The sequence below is a fragment of the Arachis hypogaea genome, chromosome 10 (genome assembly GCF_003086295.3).
Source record: "Arachis hypogaea cultivar Tifrunner chromosome 10, arahy.Tifrunner.gnm2.J5K5, whole genome shotgun sequence".
NCBI classification, from domain to species: Eukaryota; Viridiplantae; Streptophyta; class Magnoliopsida; order Fabales; family Fabaceae; genus Arachis; species Arachis hypogaea.
The window spans coordinates 4,801,642-4,820,110 of NC_092045.1; the positions used below are offsets into that span (position 1 = coordinate 4,801,642).

The 18,469-nt window shown below is 32.9% G+C and overlaps 3 protein-coding genes across 3 annotated transcripts; 1 reads left to right on the plus strand and 2 right to left on the minus strand.

Annotated features, from left to right (window-relative positions):
• The first annotated feature begins 2,242 nt into the window (after nt 1–2,242).
• On the plus strand, nt 2,243–5,112 carry LOC112714793 (gamma-glutamyl peptidase 5). Its single transcript, XM_025766459.3, has 3 exons — nt 2,243–2,731; nt 4,314–4,454; nt 4,649–5,112. The coding sequence occupies exons 1-3, from the start codon at nt 2,411–2,413 to the stop codon at nt 4,916–4,918; spliced, it is 732 nt and encodes a 243-aa protein (XP_025622244.1). The 5' UTR covers nt 2,243–2,410; the 3' UTR covers nt 4,919–5,112.
• A 3,446-nt stretch (nt 5,113–8,558) lies between these two features.
• LOC112714796 (uncharacterized) lies at nt 8,559–11,700 on the minus strand. Its single transcript, XM_025766462.3, has 6 exons — nt 11,094–11,700; nt 10,532–10,875; nt 9,694–9,741; nt 9,420–9,506; nt 9,148–9,317; nt 8,559–8,919 (listed from the first exon to the last, which is right to left on the minus strand). The coding sequence occupies exons 2-6, from the start codon at nt 10,551–10,553 to the stop codon at nt 8,821–8,823; spliced, it is 426 nt and encodes a 141-aa protein (XP_025622247.1). The 5' UTR covers nt 10,554–10,875; nt 11,094–11,700; the 3' UTR covers nt 8,559–8,820.
• Nucleotides 11,701–13,178: 1,478 nt separating this feature from the next.
• On the minus strand, nt 13,179–14,698 carry LOC112714797 (uncharacterized). Its single transcript, XM_025766463.3, has 4 exons — nt 14,227–14,698; nt 13,957–14,037; nt 13,694–13,854; nt 13,179–13,465 (listed from the first exon to the last, which is right to left on the minus strand). The coding sequence occupies exons 2-4, from the start codon at nt 13,988–13,990 to the stop codon at nt 13,367–13,369; spliced, it is 294 nt and encodes a 97-aa protein (XP_025622248.1). The 5' UTR covers nt 13,991–14,037; nt 14,227–14,698; the 3' UTR covers nt 13,179–13,366.
• Between the last annotated feature and the right edge of the window lie 3,771 nt (nt 14,699–18,469).

Genomic DNA, 18,469 nt, shown 5'->3' on the forward strand with positions numbered 1-18,469 from the left:
TCCGTTTTTAATATTATTTAATTATTTTTTAATTAAAACATATTCCTATTTTTTAGGATATACATTTATAATTAAGATTAATTTAAATTTTAAAAATTAAAATTTTTTTAACTTTCTATCCACATGATAGTTAGTTATTATTATCATAGTTAGTTATTATTTTCTTTTTGTACATCCTATCTCTCTCTGTAACACAGTTTTTTCTTTCTTCTACTTTGCTAAAAAAAATTCAAAGTCAGGCATTTAAAAGAAATTAATTCCTTACTTATTGTATCTTTGATAAACTATTTTATGATTTTCAGTGATGAATGATCGAATATAATTATATACACAAACTAAAATATTTTCAATTGTAGTTTTTTTTTTTTCAATTGTAACACATCTAAAATTATTAAGTTATACAAAAAATATTTTTGAAACACATCCAAAATCATAAATTTAAAATTTAAAATTTAAATTAAAACATTAAAAATAATTGCAACACATCTAAAATTATGAAGTTATATAGAAAATATTTTTGAAACACATCCAAAATCTTAAATCTTAAATTTAAATTTAAACATTAAAAAACAATTATAATACATTTAAAATTATGAAGTTATACGAAAAATATTTTTAAAACACTTTCAAAATACAAAAATTGCACATGTAAAAATAATTTATCATTGCAATATATATGAAATCTCTTCAGGCCATTTTATTTCAAGAAAGAAAATACAAAATTTATACAGAATAATAAAAAAAAGTAATTGTGTGAGAGATCCATCCAAACCTTAGGTAAGTTTTCAGCGTGGACGAACGGCGACGTTAATGCAAACGAATAATGACGAGAAAAAGGAAGGCGGCGACGAAGATGAGTGTTGACGACGGGGAATGCGGCATTGTGAATGAGCGTCGAGAAGAAGGAAGGCAGCGTCAAGAATGAACGTAGAAAAGGAAGGTGGTGCGAATGCCGGCGGAGAATGACTTCTCTGGGTTTCAATGTGGGGCAAACGTGACACGCTGCCTCTTTGAGTGTTTTATATGAGTTTACTTAATAAATAGATGGTTTAAGGTTTATTTTAAAATTTTAAAATCAAAATTTTGAATTTTGAATAATTTGATTTTTAGATATGTATTTAAATTATAATATATTAATAATTAAATAGAAACAGAAATTTAAAATTTAAATTTAAATTTTTAATTTTATTTAGTTTGTATTTTGGATGTGTATTTAATTTTAAAAAGACACTAAATCTATTCATAATTTTTAGATGTATTTATTTTAAATTATTGTAATAAAAGACTGAATATTGTACAATTTTTAAAAAGTACCTAGTTGAATTGATATTATTATTATTATTATTATTTTCTGTCTTCGGCCATATATTAGTAAAAATCTTTGTTTTTCAGGTTTTAAAAACATATATATAATCTGTAATATATAATATAGACACAAAGTGATTAATACAAATTATAGCTAATGATGATGATATATTAGTATACATTTAAGACTGCTTGTAAGACAAAAGATGTAAACATCGTAGTATTCTTTTATTTTAAAGTTAAATTTTATTATGTCAGAGATAATATAATATATTATAGGGTAAAGTATATTTTTTGTCCCTGAAGTTTGACAAAAGTTTCAAAAATACTCCTAAGTTTTATTTTGTTTCAATTTTGTCCTAGAAGTTTTCGATTTGCATCAAATATACCCTTAGCAGCTAATTTTTCAAAAAATTTAAGACCAATTCAACAACAATTTCATAAGAACAACCCTCAACACAAGCAAATCAAGCATCATTTTCATGCATTATTATTAGATTGGTCTTAATTTTTTTGAAAATTTAACCGTCGGGGGTATATTTGATGCAAATCGAAAATTTCTGAGACAAAATTGAAACAAAATAAAACTTAAGGGTATTTTTGAAACTTTTGCCAAACTTCAGGGACAAAAAGTATACTTTACCCTATATTATATTGTTTGAACGGGACACAAAATATTGAGAGTCAAAACCTTAAAAATAGGTTTGAAATTCTGGTAAAAAAATTTGGTTCCAGGTATACCCTTATAAGTTGTAACATTCAAGCATGGAAGAACTGATCCGTGCCACTTTTAAGAACATGCCAGGTTTTACTCCCTTCCCCATTTTCACGACCACATTCACGTTTATTTTCGGTAAATGCAAACCAAAAATCTGTTTAATGCCATCGCATTTTATTTATTTTTTAATGAAACCAGAACGGTGACAATATCGTAATTAACGTAGAAAAACGTGGCCATTTTCATAGCATCAACCTTTATAAAAAAAAAACGCAACATTCTTCGAACGTTGCCATTACCCGCAAGCTCACAACACCTGTTATACCCAGCCTTCTCTCTTCTCTCTTTTTGCTTCCTTTGCTTAATCATTAGCAGAGAGAAGAGAGAATGGAGGAAGAGATGGAGAAGAAGAGGTTTGGGGTGTTGCTGTGCGCGGAAGATTCAGAGTTGGTGAGGAAGAAGTACGGAGGGTATTTTGGGGTTTTTGTGAGAATGCTGGCGGAGGAAGGTGAAAGGTGGGACGTGTACAGGGTGGCGCGTGGTGAGTTTCCCGATGATGATGAGCTGGCATTATATAACGGATTCGTGATCACTGGCAGTTGCAACGACGCACATGGCAATGACCCTTGGATCCATCAACTCCTTAACCTCCTTCAAAAACTCAACTCCATCAACAAGAAGGTTCTTGGCATTTGCTTTGGTCACCAGGTAACTATCAATCTTACGATATGCACTCGATTTTTTAAATTCTATGATTTTGCAATGAATTTAATTTTGGTTATCACATATATTATGTTAAATAATCATTCACATAATAGATATAAAAAAAATATTTTTGTTACAGTGTTAAGGGATAATTGAATATATGAATGTGGAGAGGAATTGAATAAGATTAGGACTAGTAATAGATTCGGTTTAGGTTCTATCTTATTTCTTAACTTTGTTCGCAGGTTTAAACTCCTGATCAAATTCTAAATACACCCTAAATCGATCTCTTAATCCAACTGTACCTGAATTGTAAATCTATATTTATATGAACATGCTTTTATATATTAAAAGTGTGAGTTGGACGGATCAAGTTGCTAGATATCCTTTCTGGGTCAGGTGGTCCGGTTAATAATTCATTCTGATTGGATACCCGCGAATTAGAATAGTGTTTAGTCCATTTTACAGTGAATTTAAGCATGGGAATAAAACACGTGATGTCATCCTAGGGTAGATTTAAGAATATATATGGGAATGATGAGAAGGGTTATTGTGGATTAGGAATTGTGTTGTCCCATTGGTTGGTCCCCTCAGTAGGAATCTGTGTCATTCCAATCTTCGCATGGAAAATTTGTTGAGATTCTATTTTGGAATTTTTGAAAGGTAGAACTCAGGTGCAGTCCACTTCACGTGAAGTTGATACTCGAGAACTGTTGGATAATTTGATTGATTTGACTAAATTTTCATATTCGAAAACTATTAGATGATTTTACTAATTTGACTAAATTTTTATTTAACGACTCTTAAATATCAACTTCATGTGAAGTCTACTTCACATGAATTTTTACCTTTTTCAAATAATTTTTGGTAACTACCAAATGAAGATTTTAACTAAAAGTGTAATTTATTTATTTCACTACACTTTAAATAAAAACATTTTTATAACATATCAAAATTTAATTTCATAATTTATTATCCAAGAGTCAAAAAAATTTTCACACGAAAACAATTATAAAATCTTTATTAGAATGTCTACTATAATTTTTAGTTCCAATTTCCTTTTCGATGTGGTCCTGTTCATTGGTATTATTACTACTCACCATACCGCTTGTTAATTTGTGGTCTGCCTTTGTTTGGATAAAGGGAAAAATCAATGCTACAGAGAAAGATTCTAAAACAAGAGGAAATTAATGGTCCAACAAATTATGAAAAGGAAATTAGAAGATTAACATTCTACTGATAAATTTGTTTTGGCTTATTATTTTTAACACCGAAAGTTGTTAGATGCTGATGCATACTGATCTTAGCAAAATTATGACAAAAAAGGTAAAGTTGTTTTCGTATGAACTAAGAAGACATAAGCCAACCGAATGACACGTGCTTTATTTGCATTTCACTTTCGTTTATGAGTAATGATTAGTGTTATTACGCGTGATTTGTTGGATTTTCACATGCTTCTTTTAAGCATAATTCACATTTGTGTTGGCAATGGTCGGTTGATACAATGAATTAACCAATAATTTTTCTGTTTTTGTCTTACATTTGAATTAACATTTTCCTAATGAATCAATCATGGTTTAATCAGATACTTGGTCGTGCATTGGGAGGGAAAGTGTGTCGCTCTCCATCCGGTTGGGACATTGGTATCAGAACCGTAAACTTGTCATCATCTTCATCTCTCAAGCTTCCATCAAAGCTCTCAATAATTGAATGCCATCGTGACGAGGTTTGTGACGAACTCTCTCTTTTTCTCTGTTGTGCGTCTTCATGTAAAGATGCTATTGTGAACTATTAAATAATTTGATATATTTAATTGAATTATTTGACGGTTCGTAATATCATCTTCATATGAAGATATTTTTACGTAAATAACCCTCTGTTACTAAATAGGACTGATTTGGAATGTTGAATGAATGGTAGATATGGGAGTTGCCTCCAAAAGCAGAGGTGATAGCATGGTCAGAAAAGACAGGAATTGAAATGTTTAGATACGGAGATCATATAATGGGAATTCAAGGGCATCCTGAATACACAAAAGACATTCTTTTTCATCTCATTGACCGTCTTACTCAACACAATTATATCCACCAAGATTTTGCTATGGAGTCAAGGCTTAAGGTTGCAATGTGGGAGCCAGATAAGGACTCATGGAAAAGAATCTGTGTTAGTTTTCTTAAGGGTCCATTGTAACCCAACCTATATATATATATAACATGTGAAACAGAGCAAAATAAATAAATAAAATAGTTCTGTGTAAATAGAATTAAGAACTAAGATGTGATATTTAGTTAATTAAGTAGTAATCTATGTGGAAGAATGAAAGGTAGCAATTGTATTGTGTGTGACACTTGGTATGATTATGATTTGTGGCGAATTTTCTCTAATTTGTCTTAAGAAACCAATGGCCAACTTGCCTTCCACAAATTAATTTCCTATGCTAATACCATGTGCATCTTTTCATTTATTAATTCTTCACATCCAGATTAATACTCACACTTTTAATAATTTCAAGAATTTAGCTAAGAGCGCAAGTTAAAGTTATCAATAATTTAAAAAAAATTCATAAAAAATGAGGTAAAATTAAATTTCTATTGTATTTATTGTGTGTTTATTAAGGGTTTAGTAATTATATATCTTAAAGGACATATGTTAAAATTATTACAAATAAAAGTTAGTTAAATTCAAAAATATTATTAGAACACAAATTAGTTAAATTTAAAAATATTTGTAGATACACTGTCAAACAAGAAGCTTAATCAAAGTCCTCAAGTTGCTGATTCAAACTTTTTGAAGATGTTGAGAATTGACTTTCCAAATTTCCAGTTACAAATAAAAAGCTTTGGTATCTTATCAAGGCAATTATTAAAAGATTGATATGGCTGTTTAAATATACATATGAACTTTGACCTACTTACACTACGAGTAACTTGCGAAAGATCTATGTGTGGATGAAAATGATGCCCCTGAAAATGTGTACTCGTGTGTTAAATTATTTATGTAGTTTAGAAATTAAAGCACTTTAATTGTTATTTATTTACTTTTTCAGAAAAGTAAGAAGCCCTTTAGGCTCGTCAAACATGCTAAGCTTTTCTATAGTAAGGCTACATATATATTGCTGTTGTCTGTTGAGGAGGGAAAAATGAGTGGATATAATGGAAGGAGAATATATATTGTTTTTTTTTTTAATTACTGGTCAATTTTTATAATTTTATCAAATTTGTAACTAAATTTTTATATTTTTTTAAGGAAAGTATAAGGTACTAACATATTATCTGTCAACTTATTGCTAATAATAATTAATTATTATATTTTAAATACATATATAAAGAGATACATCGAAAAAATATATTTATAAAAATACTTCTATTAAACACAACCATAAAAATGGCATTTTTATTAGACACATCTACAAAGACACTTTCATTAAACACTCTTATAATTTATAAATAAGAGTTGGCAGAAGTTGGCATAAATGCTATTGGTAACGTAGCGGAATTATTTTTTTAATTAGATTGGCTTTTAATTTTGTAATTAAGTCATTCTCATATCAAAATTGTTAAAATTAATAAAATATTTTTTTTCAAAAAACATGTGATAAAAAATCTAAGTAGGTTTTTAATTATAGATATCTTCAATTTACAAAAAAATATTCAGTTAATTTTAAAATTTTTTATACTAGAAAGGATCTAATTACAAAGTTAAAAGCCATATAAAAATTTAATTGAAAAAAAAATCTAAGAACCTAATTAAAATTTTAATAAAATTATAAAGATGAACAGAGTAATAAAATTATATATAGAGAGAGAGTTCTTTGAGTATACTATAAAGTATATTTTCATAGACGTTATTCTCTGAAAGGAAAACTAATAATTAAAGAGGAAAATCATCTTCAGAGCTAGTTTCCAAAATAGCCAAAAGTGTAGTGGAGTCTGTCTTATATTGCAACTTATTACACCGAATAATGAACGAGCAAGTATTGGAAGACCATATAAAAATGAAAGCAGAAAACCAGAAAAGCAAAGTCATGAAAAAAGAAAAACGTCGACTCGTCAAGCTATTTCATTGAATATGGAAACATATTATGCCAATGGAATTACAAATTCTTGGGACACATATTCAAACTTTTGAGCCTTTACTTATATTCCCTTAAGGGAAAAAGGAAAGCTGCAAGAAGCACCAATACGAAACTGTAGAAAATTCTAAGCAGTAGTATAATGTGGCTGGAGTCTTGGATTATAAAAATCAAGGCAAATAAAACATGTATTTCCACATCACTGAGCATTATTATTATTATTAAAGAATACTGAGCATTGTGAAGCATTGACATTTCATTTCATAACGAAAAGTTGGTGGGAAAATGAAGCGAAATTATTAAAAAAAGATAAGAGAAAGTCGAAGTGAATAAATCTTATCCTTGTTGGGAAAAAGAAAAATAAAGTTCTATTATTATTGCACTTACTTTGGCGCTCACATAGTACATCCGTAAAGAACTCCAATCAATTATCAATGATCAATAATTTAGAGAAAAAGGAGTTATAATTCCACAAGGATATTATACAATAATGCAAACAATAGTGTTGCTGCTCAAAGGGCTCGAGTGGAAACTTTGACGGCACCAATAATTTTGGCTACAAGGGAAGATTGCTGTTGTCATTTCTTTATGAAAATGAATTTTTAATCAAGTAATATTAATATATTATCCACTTTTTTTCTTTGTTTATTCCTTTCTTGGCATGGTCCTATAAAAACATAGGATCAATAATAGCAAACCAATTTCCAATTGAAAGGTTCCATTAATTTTCCCTTGTCCTCATGCTTGGGAAGGTTAAGCTCTTAGCAAACCAATTGGATATTCTTGATTGCTTATTTGAGGCTGGAAATGTCAATAACCTGGTCTCACCATTGGCCAGTTCTCTCATCAAATTCAAATCTAGCTTAATTTGTATTTAGTTTCTACTGTAATCGATTCGTGGTGAGTTTGGTGGATTAGTTCGAAGTTGGAAATCATGGTAGCTTGATATGTAAGATATGCAGGCTAAAATCAGATAACAGATTTTTTTTTTTGGAACATATCACACACACCACACCACAATCACACGATACACTCGACTACTCGAGGGTTCTCTGAGGTTTTGATATTTTTTACTAACGAGATAAATCCTCTTAATTTTTTCTTTAAATTATTATAAAACATAATCTCTCACCATACAATATTTAAATAGAATTTAATAATATAGAATCAAATTTCATTTGAGAGAGAAAATGGAAAAAATCTATTTTCGAAATACCAGAACATATTGTTTTCACGTCCTTGCTTAAAGGCAAAACAGGATACTATCAGCGTTGCTTATATATACCAAAAAAAGTTAAAAAGGGGCACAAAGCCAGTAGTTATGAAAATTACAAGGGGCACAAAGCAATGTTGTGAGAGCTTATATATGCACCAGTTTGTTATGTGAAAAAAGAGTTAAGTCAAGTCCGTGAAAACACTGAACCATGCACACCCATACTTGTATATCCCATAAGAAAAATAAAAAAAAATAAGAGACAGCGTTGCTTATATTTATATTTTATAATCTATGATTTTCTAGGAGTTAAAACTTTTATCCCTAATTCATATAATATCCCCCCACAACACCGTTGAACAGAGAAGATTGCTTATGAATTATTAGCTAAGAAAATCGTGAAGTGGATCAACTCCTCGGAAGAGGTTTTAATTCAAAAACAAACCTTGCTGAAAGAAAGCCCTATGTTTTAGTACCATCACTAAGAATTTCAAATTATGGCAGCACCATAACAAGGATCCGTATCTCAAGAAACATGGGCAGCATGAACCAATCATCAATGAAACCATAAAAATTGTAGTCCAGGTAAAATTTCCGACCAAGTCACCAAGATGTAGCTATATGAAATCAAGTAGAAATGAATACTGGTTTCATACCACTTTGGGAAGGTCTAAGTTTCAACTAGGATTATTTGATGAAGAATATACTTAATAAACCACATGCAGTTCGAAAAACGAAACATATTAGAGCACTTATACAAACTCAAAGCTATTCTCCATTGCAGGGAAAAGCATATGAAGAGGACGTTCAAGCACTCATTGGGGCACCAGAGTTCTTTCTGCATTCTGCAAGCATGTCCATGTAAAACTGGCACTTGCTAATATCGCTTCCATAGCTGTTGATGCACTGCAAGGAAATCAATAACATTTAGCGTCAAGTAATATTATCACATCTAAACTTGCAAGTAAAAAACAGCACAAGCAAAAGACATAATTTTGCTTTTTAGATCCATTTGGGCGGCATAGTTCTGAAAATTATGCCATTTTTATGACTGGTTTTAGCTTTGAAGAAATGTTAATGAATGTTTTCAAACAGAAGACGACGCAACTAGGTATAAAACAAATGTACACATACATCCTGGAATGCCTTTGAGTGAATGTTGCATGCATCCATACTATTAGCGGTAGGTACAGGGGCAGCAGCAGCAGCAGCAGCATCATTCCCAACGACTTCAATTGTTCGGGGTCCCATGATTGCATCCACAGCCCTATGTGCCACACCACTTCCAGTGCCAAAAGCCATTCCTACAAAAGACAGTGGAGTGTATCAAATGTAGCAACTATGGAGTATGAAATTTGTTTTGACAGATTAAATATAATAATGGAAGGTGATCTTATGTAGCATACCTTGGGCTATTGTAGATCCAATACCTCCAAGCATAGATCCACCACCGCTCTGAGCAGGAGCAGGAGCAGGAGCAGGAGCTTGGTGAACTGCAAGAAAACAGCAATGGAAGGCAAGTCAGCAGAATAAATTCGATATCAATTTCTTGCAGAAGACATAAATTTCATCAAAATATTCATTACATGTACTTTCATAAGATACAGAACAGATTTCATATTTTAAGACTATTGAAACTCGAACTTAGCCTAGCCTATTCTATATCACATTCATCCATACCTGGAGCAGGACGTGGAGCTGCACGTGGAGCTGGGCGAGCAGATCTTCCTGCAGATATAATCAATAACTCAATATCATTGACATAAAAGGTTTATTTATTTCTTGTGAGAATATGAATGTTATATAATCAAATTATATATATATATATATATATATATATATATATATATATATCCCTAAAACAATAAATAATTTCACTGTTATCGCTTTTCTCTCCTAATGGCACTGGATAACCCCGTGTCCAAAACAAATATACACCGTGGACCAGCATTCTACAACAGAGGTCATCAAAGTCATGGAAACCAAAGCAGGTAAACCTATGGGCATAATCATAGCTTCGGAAACTCTTAAGTGATGAAAAACAAATGTTATCTAGATAGAACCAGAGATACTAATAAACACTCATAGTATTCTCCGTTCAAAAGCACCATGACAAAATCCCTATAAATTTATTCATGCTTCACCAAACACAACAATTAATAGAAACGATAACAACTTCACAAAACAGGTGATTAATTAAGTCATCTTTCCTTTTATTTTTATTTCATTAAAAAAAAAACTAGAAATCCCTAACCAATATTTGCCATGAAGTGTAAGAGGCGAAACAAAATTCATTGTAAAATCACAAGATAGCTAGGTCAAACAATCTAGGCCTAGAGTTTCTAACTTCCGTGAACAATTAAACAAAGGGAGTTAAACAAGAAAATTGCATACTCGAAATAATAACAAAATAAAGAGCATAGAACTGAATAAAAATACAAAAATAAATAAATAACAGATCTGGGAGCAAGAATGCATAAACAATGTAAACAGAGAGATTAGAAATGGAGGAGCTTACCACCGGAGCTGCGGCGAGGCATGATTGGTTGTTAGGGCAAAGACGGTGAAGAAGCGAAAGGGAATATGGAATATGCTGAGGTGAGAGGCCGTTGCGGAAATGAAAATCTAAGAGAAGATAACAAAACCCTTAATAACCCTTCAGCGTTTGATTTATAGCCACATTTGTGGAGGCGGTTGCGGTAAGAGGGATACGTGTCAATTCCGGATTCGTGGGTTTCGGAGCTGTTGACGTGTTCTCCATGTACTCTGTAGTAGGCTAGTACCAGAACCAAAATTCTTCCCATGACCCGACTCCCTTGGTGCCCGATCCTTGATAGAGATACCAAGAAAGAGATCGAAAGACTGAGATTGAGAGACAAAAATTTAAAAATAGATATTAGAATAAATTTCAGTATTCTACTTGATACAAAATAAGAGACAGAAATTGAAACAAAAATAAAACTCTAATTTAATTTATATAAAGAATAAAATTAAAATAAATAAATATATTTTAAGTATAAAATGTTATTAAAATTTTAATTTTTCTCTCTAAAAATTTTAGCCTCCTCCTGTATTTCTACCTTTTTGGAAGTACAAAGACAAAAATTTTAATACTAATCTCTTTCTGATACAATAAACATAATACTGAGTCTCAACTTCTCCCTCTCTGTCTCCCAATATTTCAAAAAAAATGCTAGAGGTAATCTTCTTCGACTTCAATCTATTAGAGCTTTGCCATTGTCGCGGGAGGCTCCCTCAGAAGGCCGAATACTTGATGCATGGATCTGAAGCCGAGATCTTTCTTCCTCATTGTTGTCCTCAGCCCGCATCCGCACTATATCCCTTTGTGTTCTTCCGTAAACGAACCTCTCCGCGGACGCCACTCGGTGAAGCTCCTGGTGATGGTTCCGCCGCGAAGCTCCAGCAATTGTGTTCGTGTTCTCCGCTCCGCAGCTCCCTTTTAGCCAAGTCTTTGGCGGAGAAGTAAGTCTCTCGGTGCCCCCACCTCGATCCATCCTCTCTGTTTCAATTGTGTGATTGCGGGTATCAGTGGTAGGTCGTCGCAAAGCTGTGGGTGGTAACTGCTCTCCCTCATCAGTGATCGATAAGCTTTTTTAATTTCTCTTGCTTGGAGAAGAAGCAGGGGGGTTTTTGAATTCATAGAGGGTGAAATGTAGACCTTAGCCCAATCCATAGCTGGAGTCTACAATAATGCTTTAGTAATCTTGGATTTTATTTTTGGTTTCTGTTGTTGACCTAAAAAAGTATTTATTAATCATATTAGCTGTATATTAAAAATTAATCATTAAATTAATTACCTATAAAAAATATATATTAACATATAAAATATATATTAAAAATAAATTAAATAAATATATATTTATATATAAATATATAAAAATGAATTTAATTACTAATTTATGATTAATTTTTAGTTTGTATAAAATATTTTTATTATATTTTGATTTCCTTCCTTTAAATTTGATTTGTTTTTTTTTTTCTTTGGTGTACAAATATTTTTTTCTTTATTCTTAGAAGATCCTTTTTGCATTGTGGTGTTCTCCCACATAATTTGTGTCCTTCTTTATATTTGGGCACAAAGTCATAAACCTATTCAGCAAATCATATTTATAAGAATCAGATCGAATTTGACCAATTCGACCAAAAAATTGATGAGCCGATTTTTTAACCGATCCCGTCCAATTTTTTAATTGTTTAAGGATAAGAATCAATCAAAATCGGTAAAAACGATCTAAAATTAATGAAATTCAGTTTAACAAAACCATTCGAACGAAAATTCTAAAATTAATAAAATTGTAATCCGAACTTAATTTTTTTGTGCCTACGTGCTCTCTTTACTCTTTGGTGCTATCCTTACAACTAAATTAGTTGTTCGTTTTTGTTTTAAATAGTAATTATTGATTATATAGTAAAAATGTACATTAATTTTTTTAAATGTTATTTTGATTTTATATTCTATTATATTTAAATTAATTTTATTTTTTATTATTCATCATCATTAATAAAAATGTAATTAAATATGTAAAAACAAAACAGATCAATTTTTTAATTATAATATAAATATTTTTTTATTATATAATATTTAGTAATATTATTTTTTAATAAATACATATAATATATAATAATATAATAAATATAAATTAATTAGTTAATTGTTAAAATAAAAAATATTTATTTTAATATAAAAATAAAATTAAAAAAATTTATTATAAAAAAATAGTAAAATTTTTTATATTTATTTAATAATAATTAAATTATAATTGATTATAATTTGTTAAAATTGAATTATTTTTAAAATATTAATAAAAATATAATTTTTAAATTTTAATTTTTAACTATTCTATATATTTTATATTTTATGAGGTCAATATTCTCAATTTAATCAATTATTTATCGATTAAATTAATAAACCAATAATCCGACTAAGTTCACTTTTGTTTTATGTACTTGCTATGTGGCTTATATTTCCTTGAATCATAATATTTCGGCTAATTTTTTTAATTTTGATTAAATATCTGCAATACGGTATTTATTGAAAGTGTAAGTGTTTTTCTTTGATATGATTATATGACGTTATTTTGTATAATTTTATATTAATCAAATTGAATGATTCAATTCGTTTAAAGAGAGAAACAAAATACAAATTGAAGGTCCAATTAGTACTTTTAAATTTGTTTATTTAAAAAAAAATTAAAAAATATAATTTCAATATAATTTTTTTCAAATTGAATGGTCCCATGTCGCGAAAAAAAAAAAACATTTGAAGGTCCCACACTAGTAGTTTTGAAAGCTATTATTCCCCATTGCAGGGAAAAGCATATGAAGAGGACGTTCAAGCACTCATTGGGGCACCATTGTTCTTTCTGCATTCTGCAAGCATGTCCATGTAAAACTGGCACCTGCTAATATCGCTTCCATAGCTGTTGATGCACTGCAAGGAAATCAATAACATTTATTGTCAAGTAATATTATCACATTTCACATGACACATCTAAACTTGCAAGTAAAAAACAGCACAATCAAAAAACACAATTTTGCTTTTTAGATCCATTTGGGCGGCATAGTGCTGTAAAGTATGCAACTTTTATGGCTGGTTTTAGCCTTGAAGAAACATTAATCGAAGACGACGAAACTAGGTATAAAACAAATGTACACATACATCCTGAAATGCCTCTGACTGAATGTTGCATGCATCCATACTATTAGCGGGAGGTACAGGGGCAGCAGCAGCATCTTTCCCAACGACATCAATTGTTTGCGGTCCCATGATTGCATCCATAGCCCTATGTGCCACAGCACTTCCAGTGCCCAAACCCATTCCTACAAAAGACAGTGGAGTTTATCAAATGTAGCAACTATGGAGTATGAAATTTGTTTTGACGGATTAAATATAATAATGGAAGGTGATCTTATGTAGCATACCATGGGCTATTGTAGATCCAATACCCCCAAGCATAGATCCACCACCGCTCTGAGCAGGAGCAGGAGGAGGAGCTTGGTGAACTGCAAGAAAACAGCAATGGAAGGCAAGTCAGCAGAATAAATTCGATATCAATTTCTTGCAGAAGACATAAATTTCATCAATATTCACTACATGTACTTTCATAAGAAGATACAGAACAGATTTCATATTTTAAGACTACTTAAACTCTAACATAGCCTAGCCTATTACTATATCACATTCTTCCATACCTGGAGCAGGACGTGGAGCTGTACGTGGAGCTAGGCAAACAGATCTTCCTGCAGATATAGTCAATAACTCAATATCATTGACATAAAAGGTTTACTTATATGTTGTGAGAATATGAATATTATATAATCAAATTATCATATTATTGTTAAGCAGTAAGATTTCTTCTATTATATATTAAGGTTTAGGGGTTAGGGTCCTATAACAGTAATAATTTCACGGTTATCGCTTTTTTCTCCTAATGGCACTGGATAACCCCGTTTCTAAAACAAATATGCACCGTGGACCAGCATTCTACAACAATGTAAACAAGGAGAGATTAGAAATGGAGGAGCTTAACACCGGAGCTGGGCGAGGCATGATTGGTTGTTAGGGCAAAGACAGTGAAGAAGCGAAAGGGAATATGGAATATGCTGAGGTGAGAGGTTGTTGCGAAAATGCAAATCTAAAGAGATCACAAAACCCTCAATAAACGGCTAAAAAATTTTGATATGGTAGTAAAATAGGTGTTATACTTTAACATGGTGATTTTCTGTGTTTTTTAAAACTATGGGAGTACACAAATCAGATCCACCGATTTGTGTTGAAAAAATTTTAAAAAGTTGGAGTACACAAATCAGATCCACGATTTGTGTACTCCAAATTTTTTTAATTTTTTCAACACAAATCAAACGGTCCGAATACAAAATTAGACGGTCCGATTTGTGTACTTAAAAATCGGACTGTCCGATTTCTATACCTCTTAAAAATTAGACGATCCGATTTATACTCCGTACATTAAATCATCCCATATTTTAAAAATATATCACATTAGATCACATTTTAAAAAAACATCATTGTTAATCCAATATTAAAAATAAAAAAATGTCAATAAACCTTCAGCGTTTAATTTATAGCCACATTTGTCGGTCGCAGTTCGAGGGATACGTGTCAATTCCGGATTCGTGGGTTTCGGAGCTATTTACGTGTTCTCCACGTACTCAGTAGTAGTCTAGTAACAATAGATAAGCTTTTTTAATTTCCCTTGCTTGGAAAAGAAGCAGCCAAACAGGCGGTTTTGGTTTACATGTTTTCTGACTCTCTTTTGTTTTATACAATTTTTTTCCCGACTTGTACTTCTATATCTACATTTTTATTGGGTTTTTGTTGGATTCATAGAGGATGAAATGTAGTGGGTCTTAGTCCAATCCATTACTGGACTCTACAGGTGACCGAGGATGGACCAAAAAATTTAATATAAAAGGGTCGAATTTTAAATAATTTTTTTTATTTTATAAAAATAATTAATATATAGTTATTAGAATTAATTTTTAAAAAATTTATCAAATATATATATATATAATTATAATTTTTTTTAAAATTTTATTTTTAATATGATAGTTACATAAAAAAAATATAACAATATTAATAGTACATTATAAAATTATAAAATACCAATAATTTATAGCGTATTTAGTTAAAAATGATCACATATTTTATTAATTAAAATTAATTATTTTAAAATTTTTAAAAATTTGAAAATAAATGATAAATTATTAATTATTTAAAAGACACAATACCTTTATAGAATACAAAATATAAGATATTTTTATAAAAGTTTTTCTTTCAATAACGTAAATTTAGAAGAAAAACAAATATCTTTTTGTTCATACCCTGGCCCAAGGCAAAGGCCCAAGTCCAATTAAAAGGCCTGATCCAAATGATTAAAGCCTAGTTAAGCGCCGCCTTTCACATAAGAAGTCGGTGTCGTTCACGACTTGGTCTGAAGAGGTCGGATGTAAGATTAGCTGGCAGATAAACACTCATTCAAATGAGTAACCGCCCCTAAAATCTCTCTAACCGCCTCATAAAGCCATATCTTAACCTCCCCAAGATAATAGGGACGGTTACCACCCTAAAGATACGGCACTACACCAACGGTGGTTATTGGCTCACCACTATAAATACACTGACACCCCTCAGGTATCTCTAAGTCCAATACTCTCTAAGACCTGCTCACACTCTTGCTAACTTAGGCATCGGAGTGTCTTTGCAGGTACCACCCCCCCATTCACACGCGGCACATGTCGGACGGAGTCTCCCGAGTTGCGGACCTATCCGGAGTCTTCCTCCATCACTCACTTGGGCCGCCAAACGCCATCCGTCGTATCAATCTCCGGTTACCTACCGTAACATTGGCGCCGTTGCCGGGGACCCGAGAGATCGCTCAACGATGGCAGAAAGATCCCACGAAGAAGGCCATGTGGAAACAGATTCTGAACAAGAGAATCTGGACGTGTGCAATGACAACGAAGACAATGACCAACACAGAGAGGGTACCTCCGGAGTAAAGAATCCGAAGGTAAATTCCTCAGATGGGCGCGAATCAGAAAAAGGCGGACCAGCTCACGTAACTGAACTAATAGGATTGGTCCATAGCCGCCTGGAGCAATTGGAACAAGAGCGGGAAAGGCAAAAGGAAACCGAAAGGTACCTTAAAGAGGAGATGGAACGATGAAAAGAGTTAGAAAGAAAACTCTTGCAGCTAGAATCCTCCCTCAAGAACTCCCGCGATGAAGGAGAAGATCAACTCCCGGGCGGAGAAGATCCTTTCAGCGAGGACATAATGAGGGCAAAAGTTCCAAGGAACTTCAAAAGCCCTGATATGGACCTCTATGACGGAACTACGGATCCAAAGCATCATCTTAGCAACTTTAAAAGTCGGATGTATCTAGCCGATGCCTCCGACGCTACGAGATGCAAGGCTTTCCCGACCACTTTATCGAAAGCAGCGATGAAGTGGTTCGATAGCCTCCCCCCAAGATCCATCACTAGTTTTGAAGACCTCTCAAGGAAATTCTTGATGAGGTTCTCAATCCAAAAAGATAAAGTAAAACATGCACCGAGCCTCCTGGGAATAAAACAGGAGGTCGGAGAGTCTTTACGAGCCTATATGGAAAGGTTCAATAAGGCATGTTTAGAGATCCAAGACCTGCTCACAGAGGCAGTAATAATGGGGTTAGTCAATGGACTTAGAGAAGGCCCCTTCTCACAGTCCATATCTAAAAGACACCCCGTTTCTCTAAGTGATGTACAAGAAAGGGCTGAAAAGTACATCAACATGGAAGAGAATGCAAAGCTAAGAGACCCGAGTTCGCGACCTGGACCTACTTCCTCCTCTAGGGAAAGAGAAAGGGAAGTCAGGAAGAAGGAAGAACCCGGTCTCGAAAGGCCCAAAAAGTATCACTCTTATACTCCTCTAAAGACTTCCGTAGTGGACGTATACAGAGAGATTTGCAACACTGAAAGATTGCCACCCCCAAGACCTATTAAAAATAAAAAAGGGGGAAGCCGCAGCGAATATTGCGAGTACCATAAAATATATGGTCATTCCACCAACGACTGTTACGACCTCAAAAATGTGATAGAAAAGCTGGCTAGAGAAGGTCGGCTTGACAGATATCTCATGGAGAGGTCGGACACCCATGGAAAAAGAAAGCGAGACGATATGGACAGAAGAGATCCACCCCCACAAACCCCTGAGAGACATATCCATATGATCTCAGGAGGATTTGCAGGAGGTGGAGTCACTAAATCTTCTCGCAAAAGACATCTCAAGAGAGTTTATCAGGTCGGGGAAGAAACACCCGACCTCCCCACTATCTCATTCACAAAAGAAGATGGGCAAGGGATAATCCCCGGGCATGATGATCCCGTGGTGATAACCATGATCCTAGCCAACGCCCATCTCCACAGAACCCTAGTAGACCAAGGAAGCTCGGCGGACATCCTTTTCAAGCCCGCCTTCGACAAGCTAGGGTTAGATGAAAAAGAGTTGAGAGCTTACCCCGACACCCTATATGGGTTAGGGGATATGCCAATAAAACCACTGGGATTTTTACCCCTTCACACGACCTTTGGAAAAGGGGAAAAATCAAGGACTCTGAGCATAGACTTCATAGTCATCGATGAAGGGTCAGCCTACAATGCCCTAATTGGCAGGACTACCCTTAATCGCCTTGGAGCAGTGGTATCAACTCCCCACCTTTGCATGAAATTCCCGACCTCAGGAGGAATAGCAACGGTAAGGGGAGATCAAAAATTGGCAAGGAAGTGCTATAATGAAAGCCTGAATCTGAGAGGGAAGGGCAAAGAAGTCCACACCATAGAGCTAGGCGGCGCAAGAACCAGAGAAGAGCTACGACCCCAACCGGGAGGGAAAACCGAGGAGATACAAATCGGTGAGGAGGAAGGAAAAAACACTTA

Bases quoted from the DNA above. Each gene is read 5' to 3' on its own strand.
- LOC112714793 (XM_025766459.3), top strand. From the start codon at position 2,411: ATGGAGGAAGAGATGGAGAAGAAGAGGTTTGGGGTGTTGCTGTGCGCG. The intron at 2,732-4,313 runs GTAACTATCAAT...TGGTTTAATCAG, and splicing joins GCATTTGCTTTGGTCACCAG to ATACTTGGTCGTGCATTGGG. The intron at 4,455-4,648 runs GTTTGTGACGAA...AATGAATGGTAG, and splicing joins TTGAATGCCATCGTGACGAG to ATATGGGAGTTGCCTCCAAA.
- LOC112714796 (XM_025766462.3), bottom strand. From the start codon at position 10,553: ATGCCTCGCCGCAGCTCCGGTG. The intron at 9,742-10,531 runs GTAAGCTCCTCC...TTATATCTGCAG, and splicing joins GCCTCGCCGCAGCTCCGGTG to GAAGATCTGCTCGCCCAGCT. The intron at 8,920-9,147 runs GTATGTGTACAT...ATTTCCTTGCAG, and splicing joins ACTCAAAGGCATTCCAGGAT to TGCATCAACAGCTATGGAAG.
- LOC112714797 (XM_025766463.3), bottom strand. From the start codon at position 13,990: ATGCTTGGGGGTATTGGATCTACAATAGCCCATG. The intron at 13,855-13,956 runs GTATGCTACATA...TGTCTTTTGTAG, and splicing joins TGGATCTACAATAGCCCATG to GAATGGGTTTGGGCACTGGA. The intron at 13,466-13,693 runs GTATGTGTACAT...ATTTCCTTGCAG, and splicing joins AGTCAGAGGCATTTCAGGAT to TGCATCAACAGCTATGGAAG.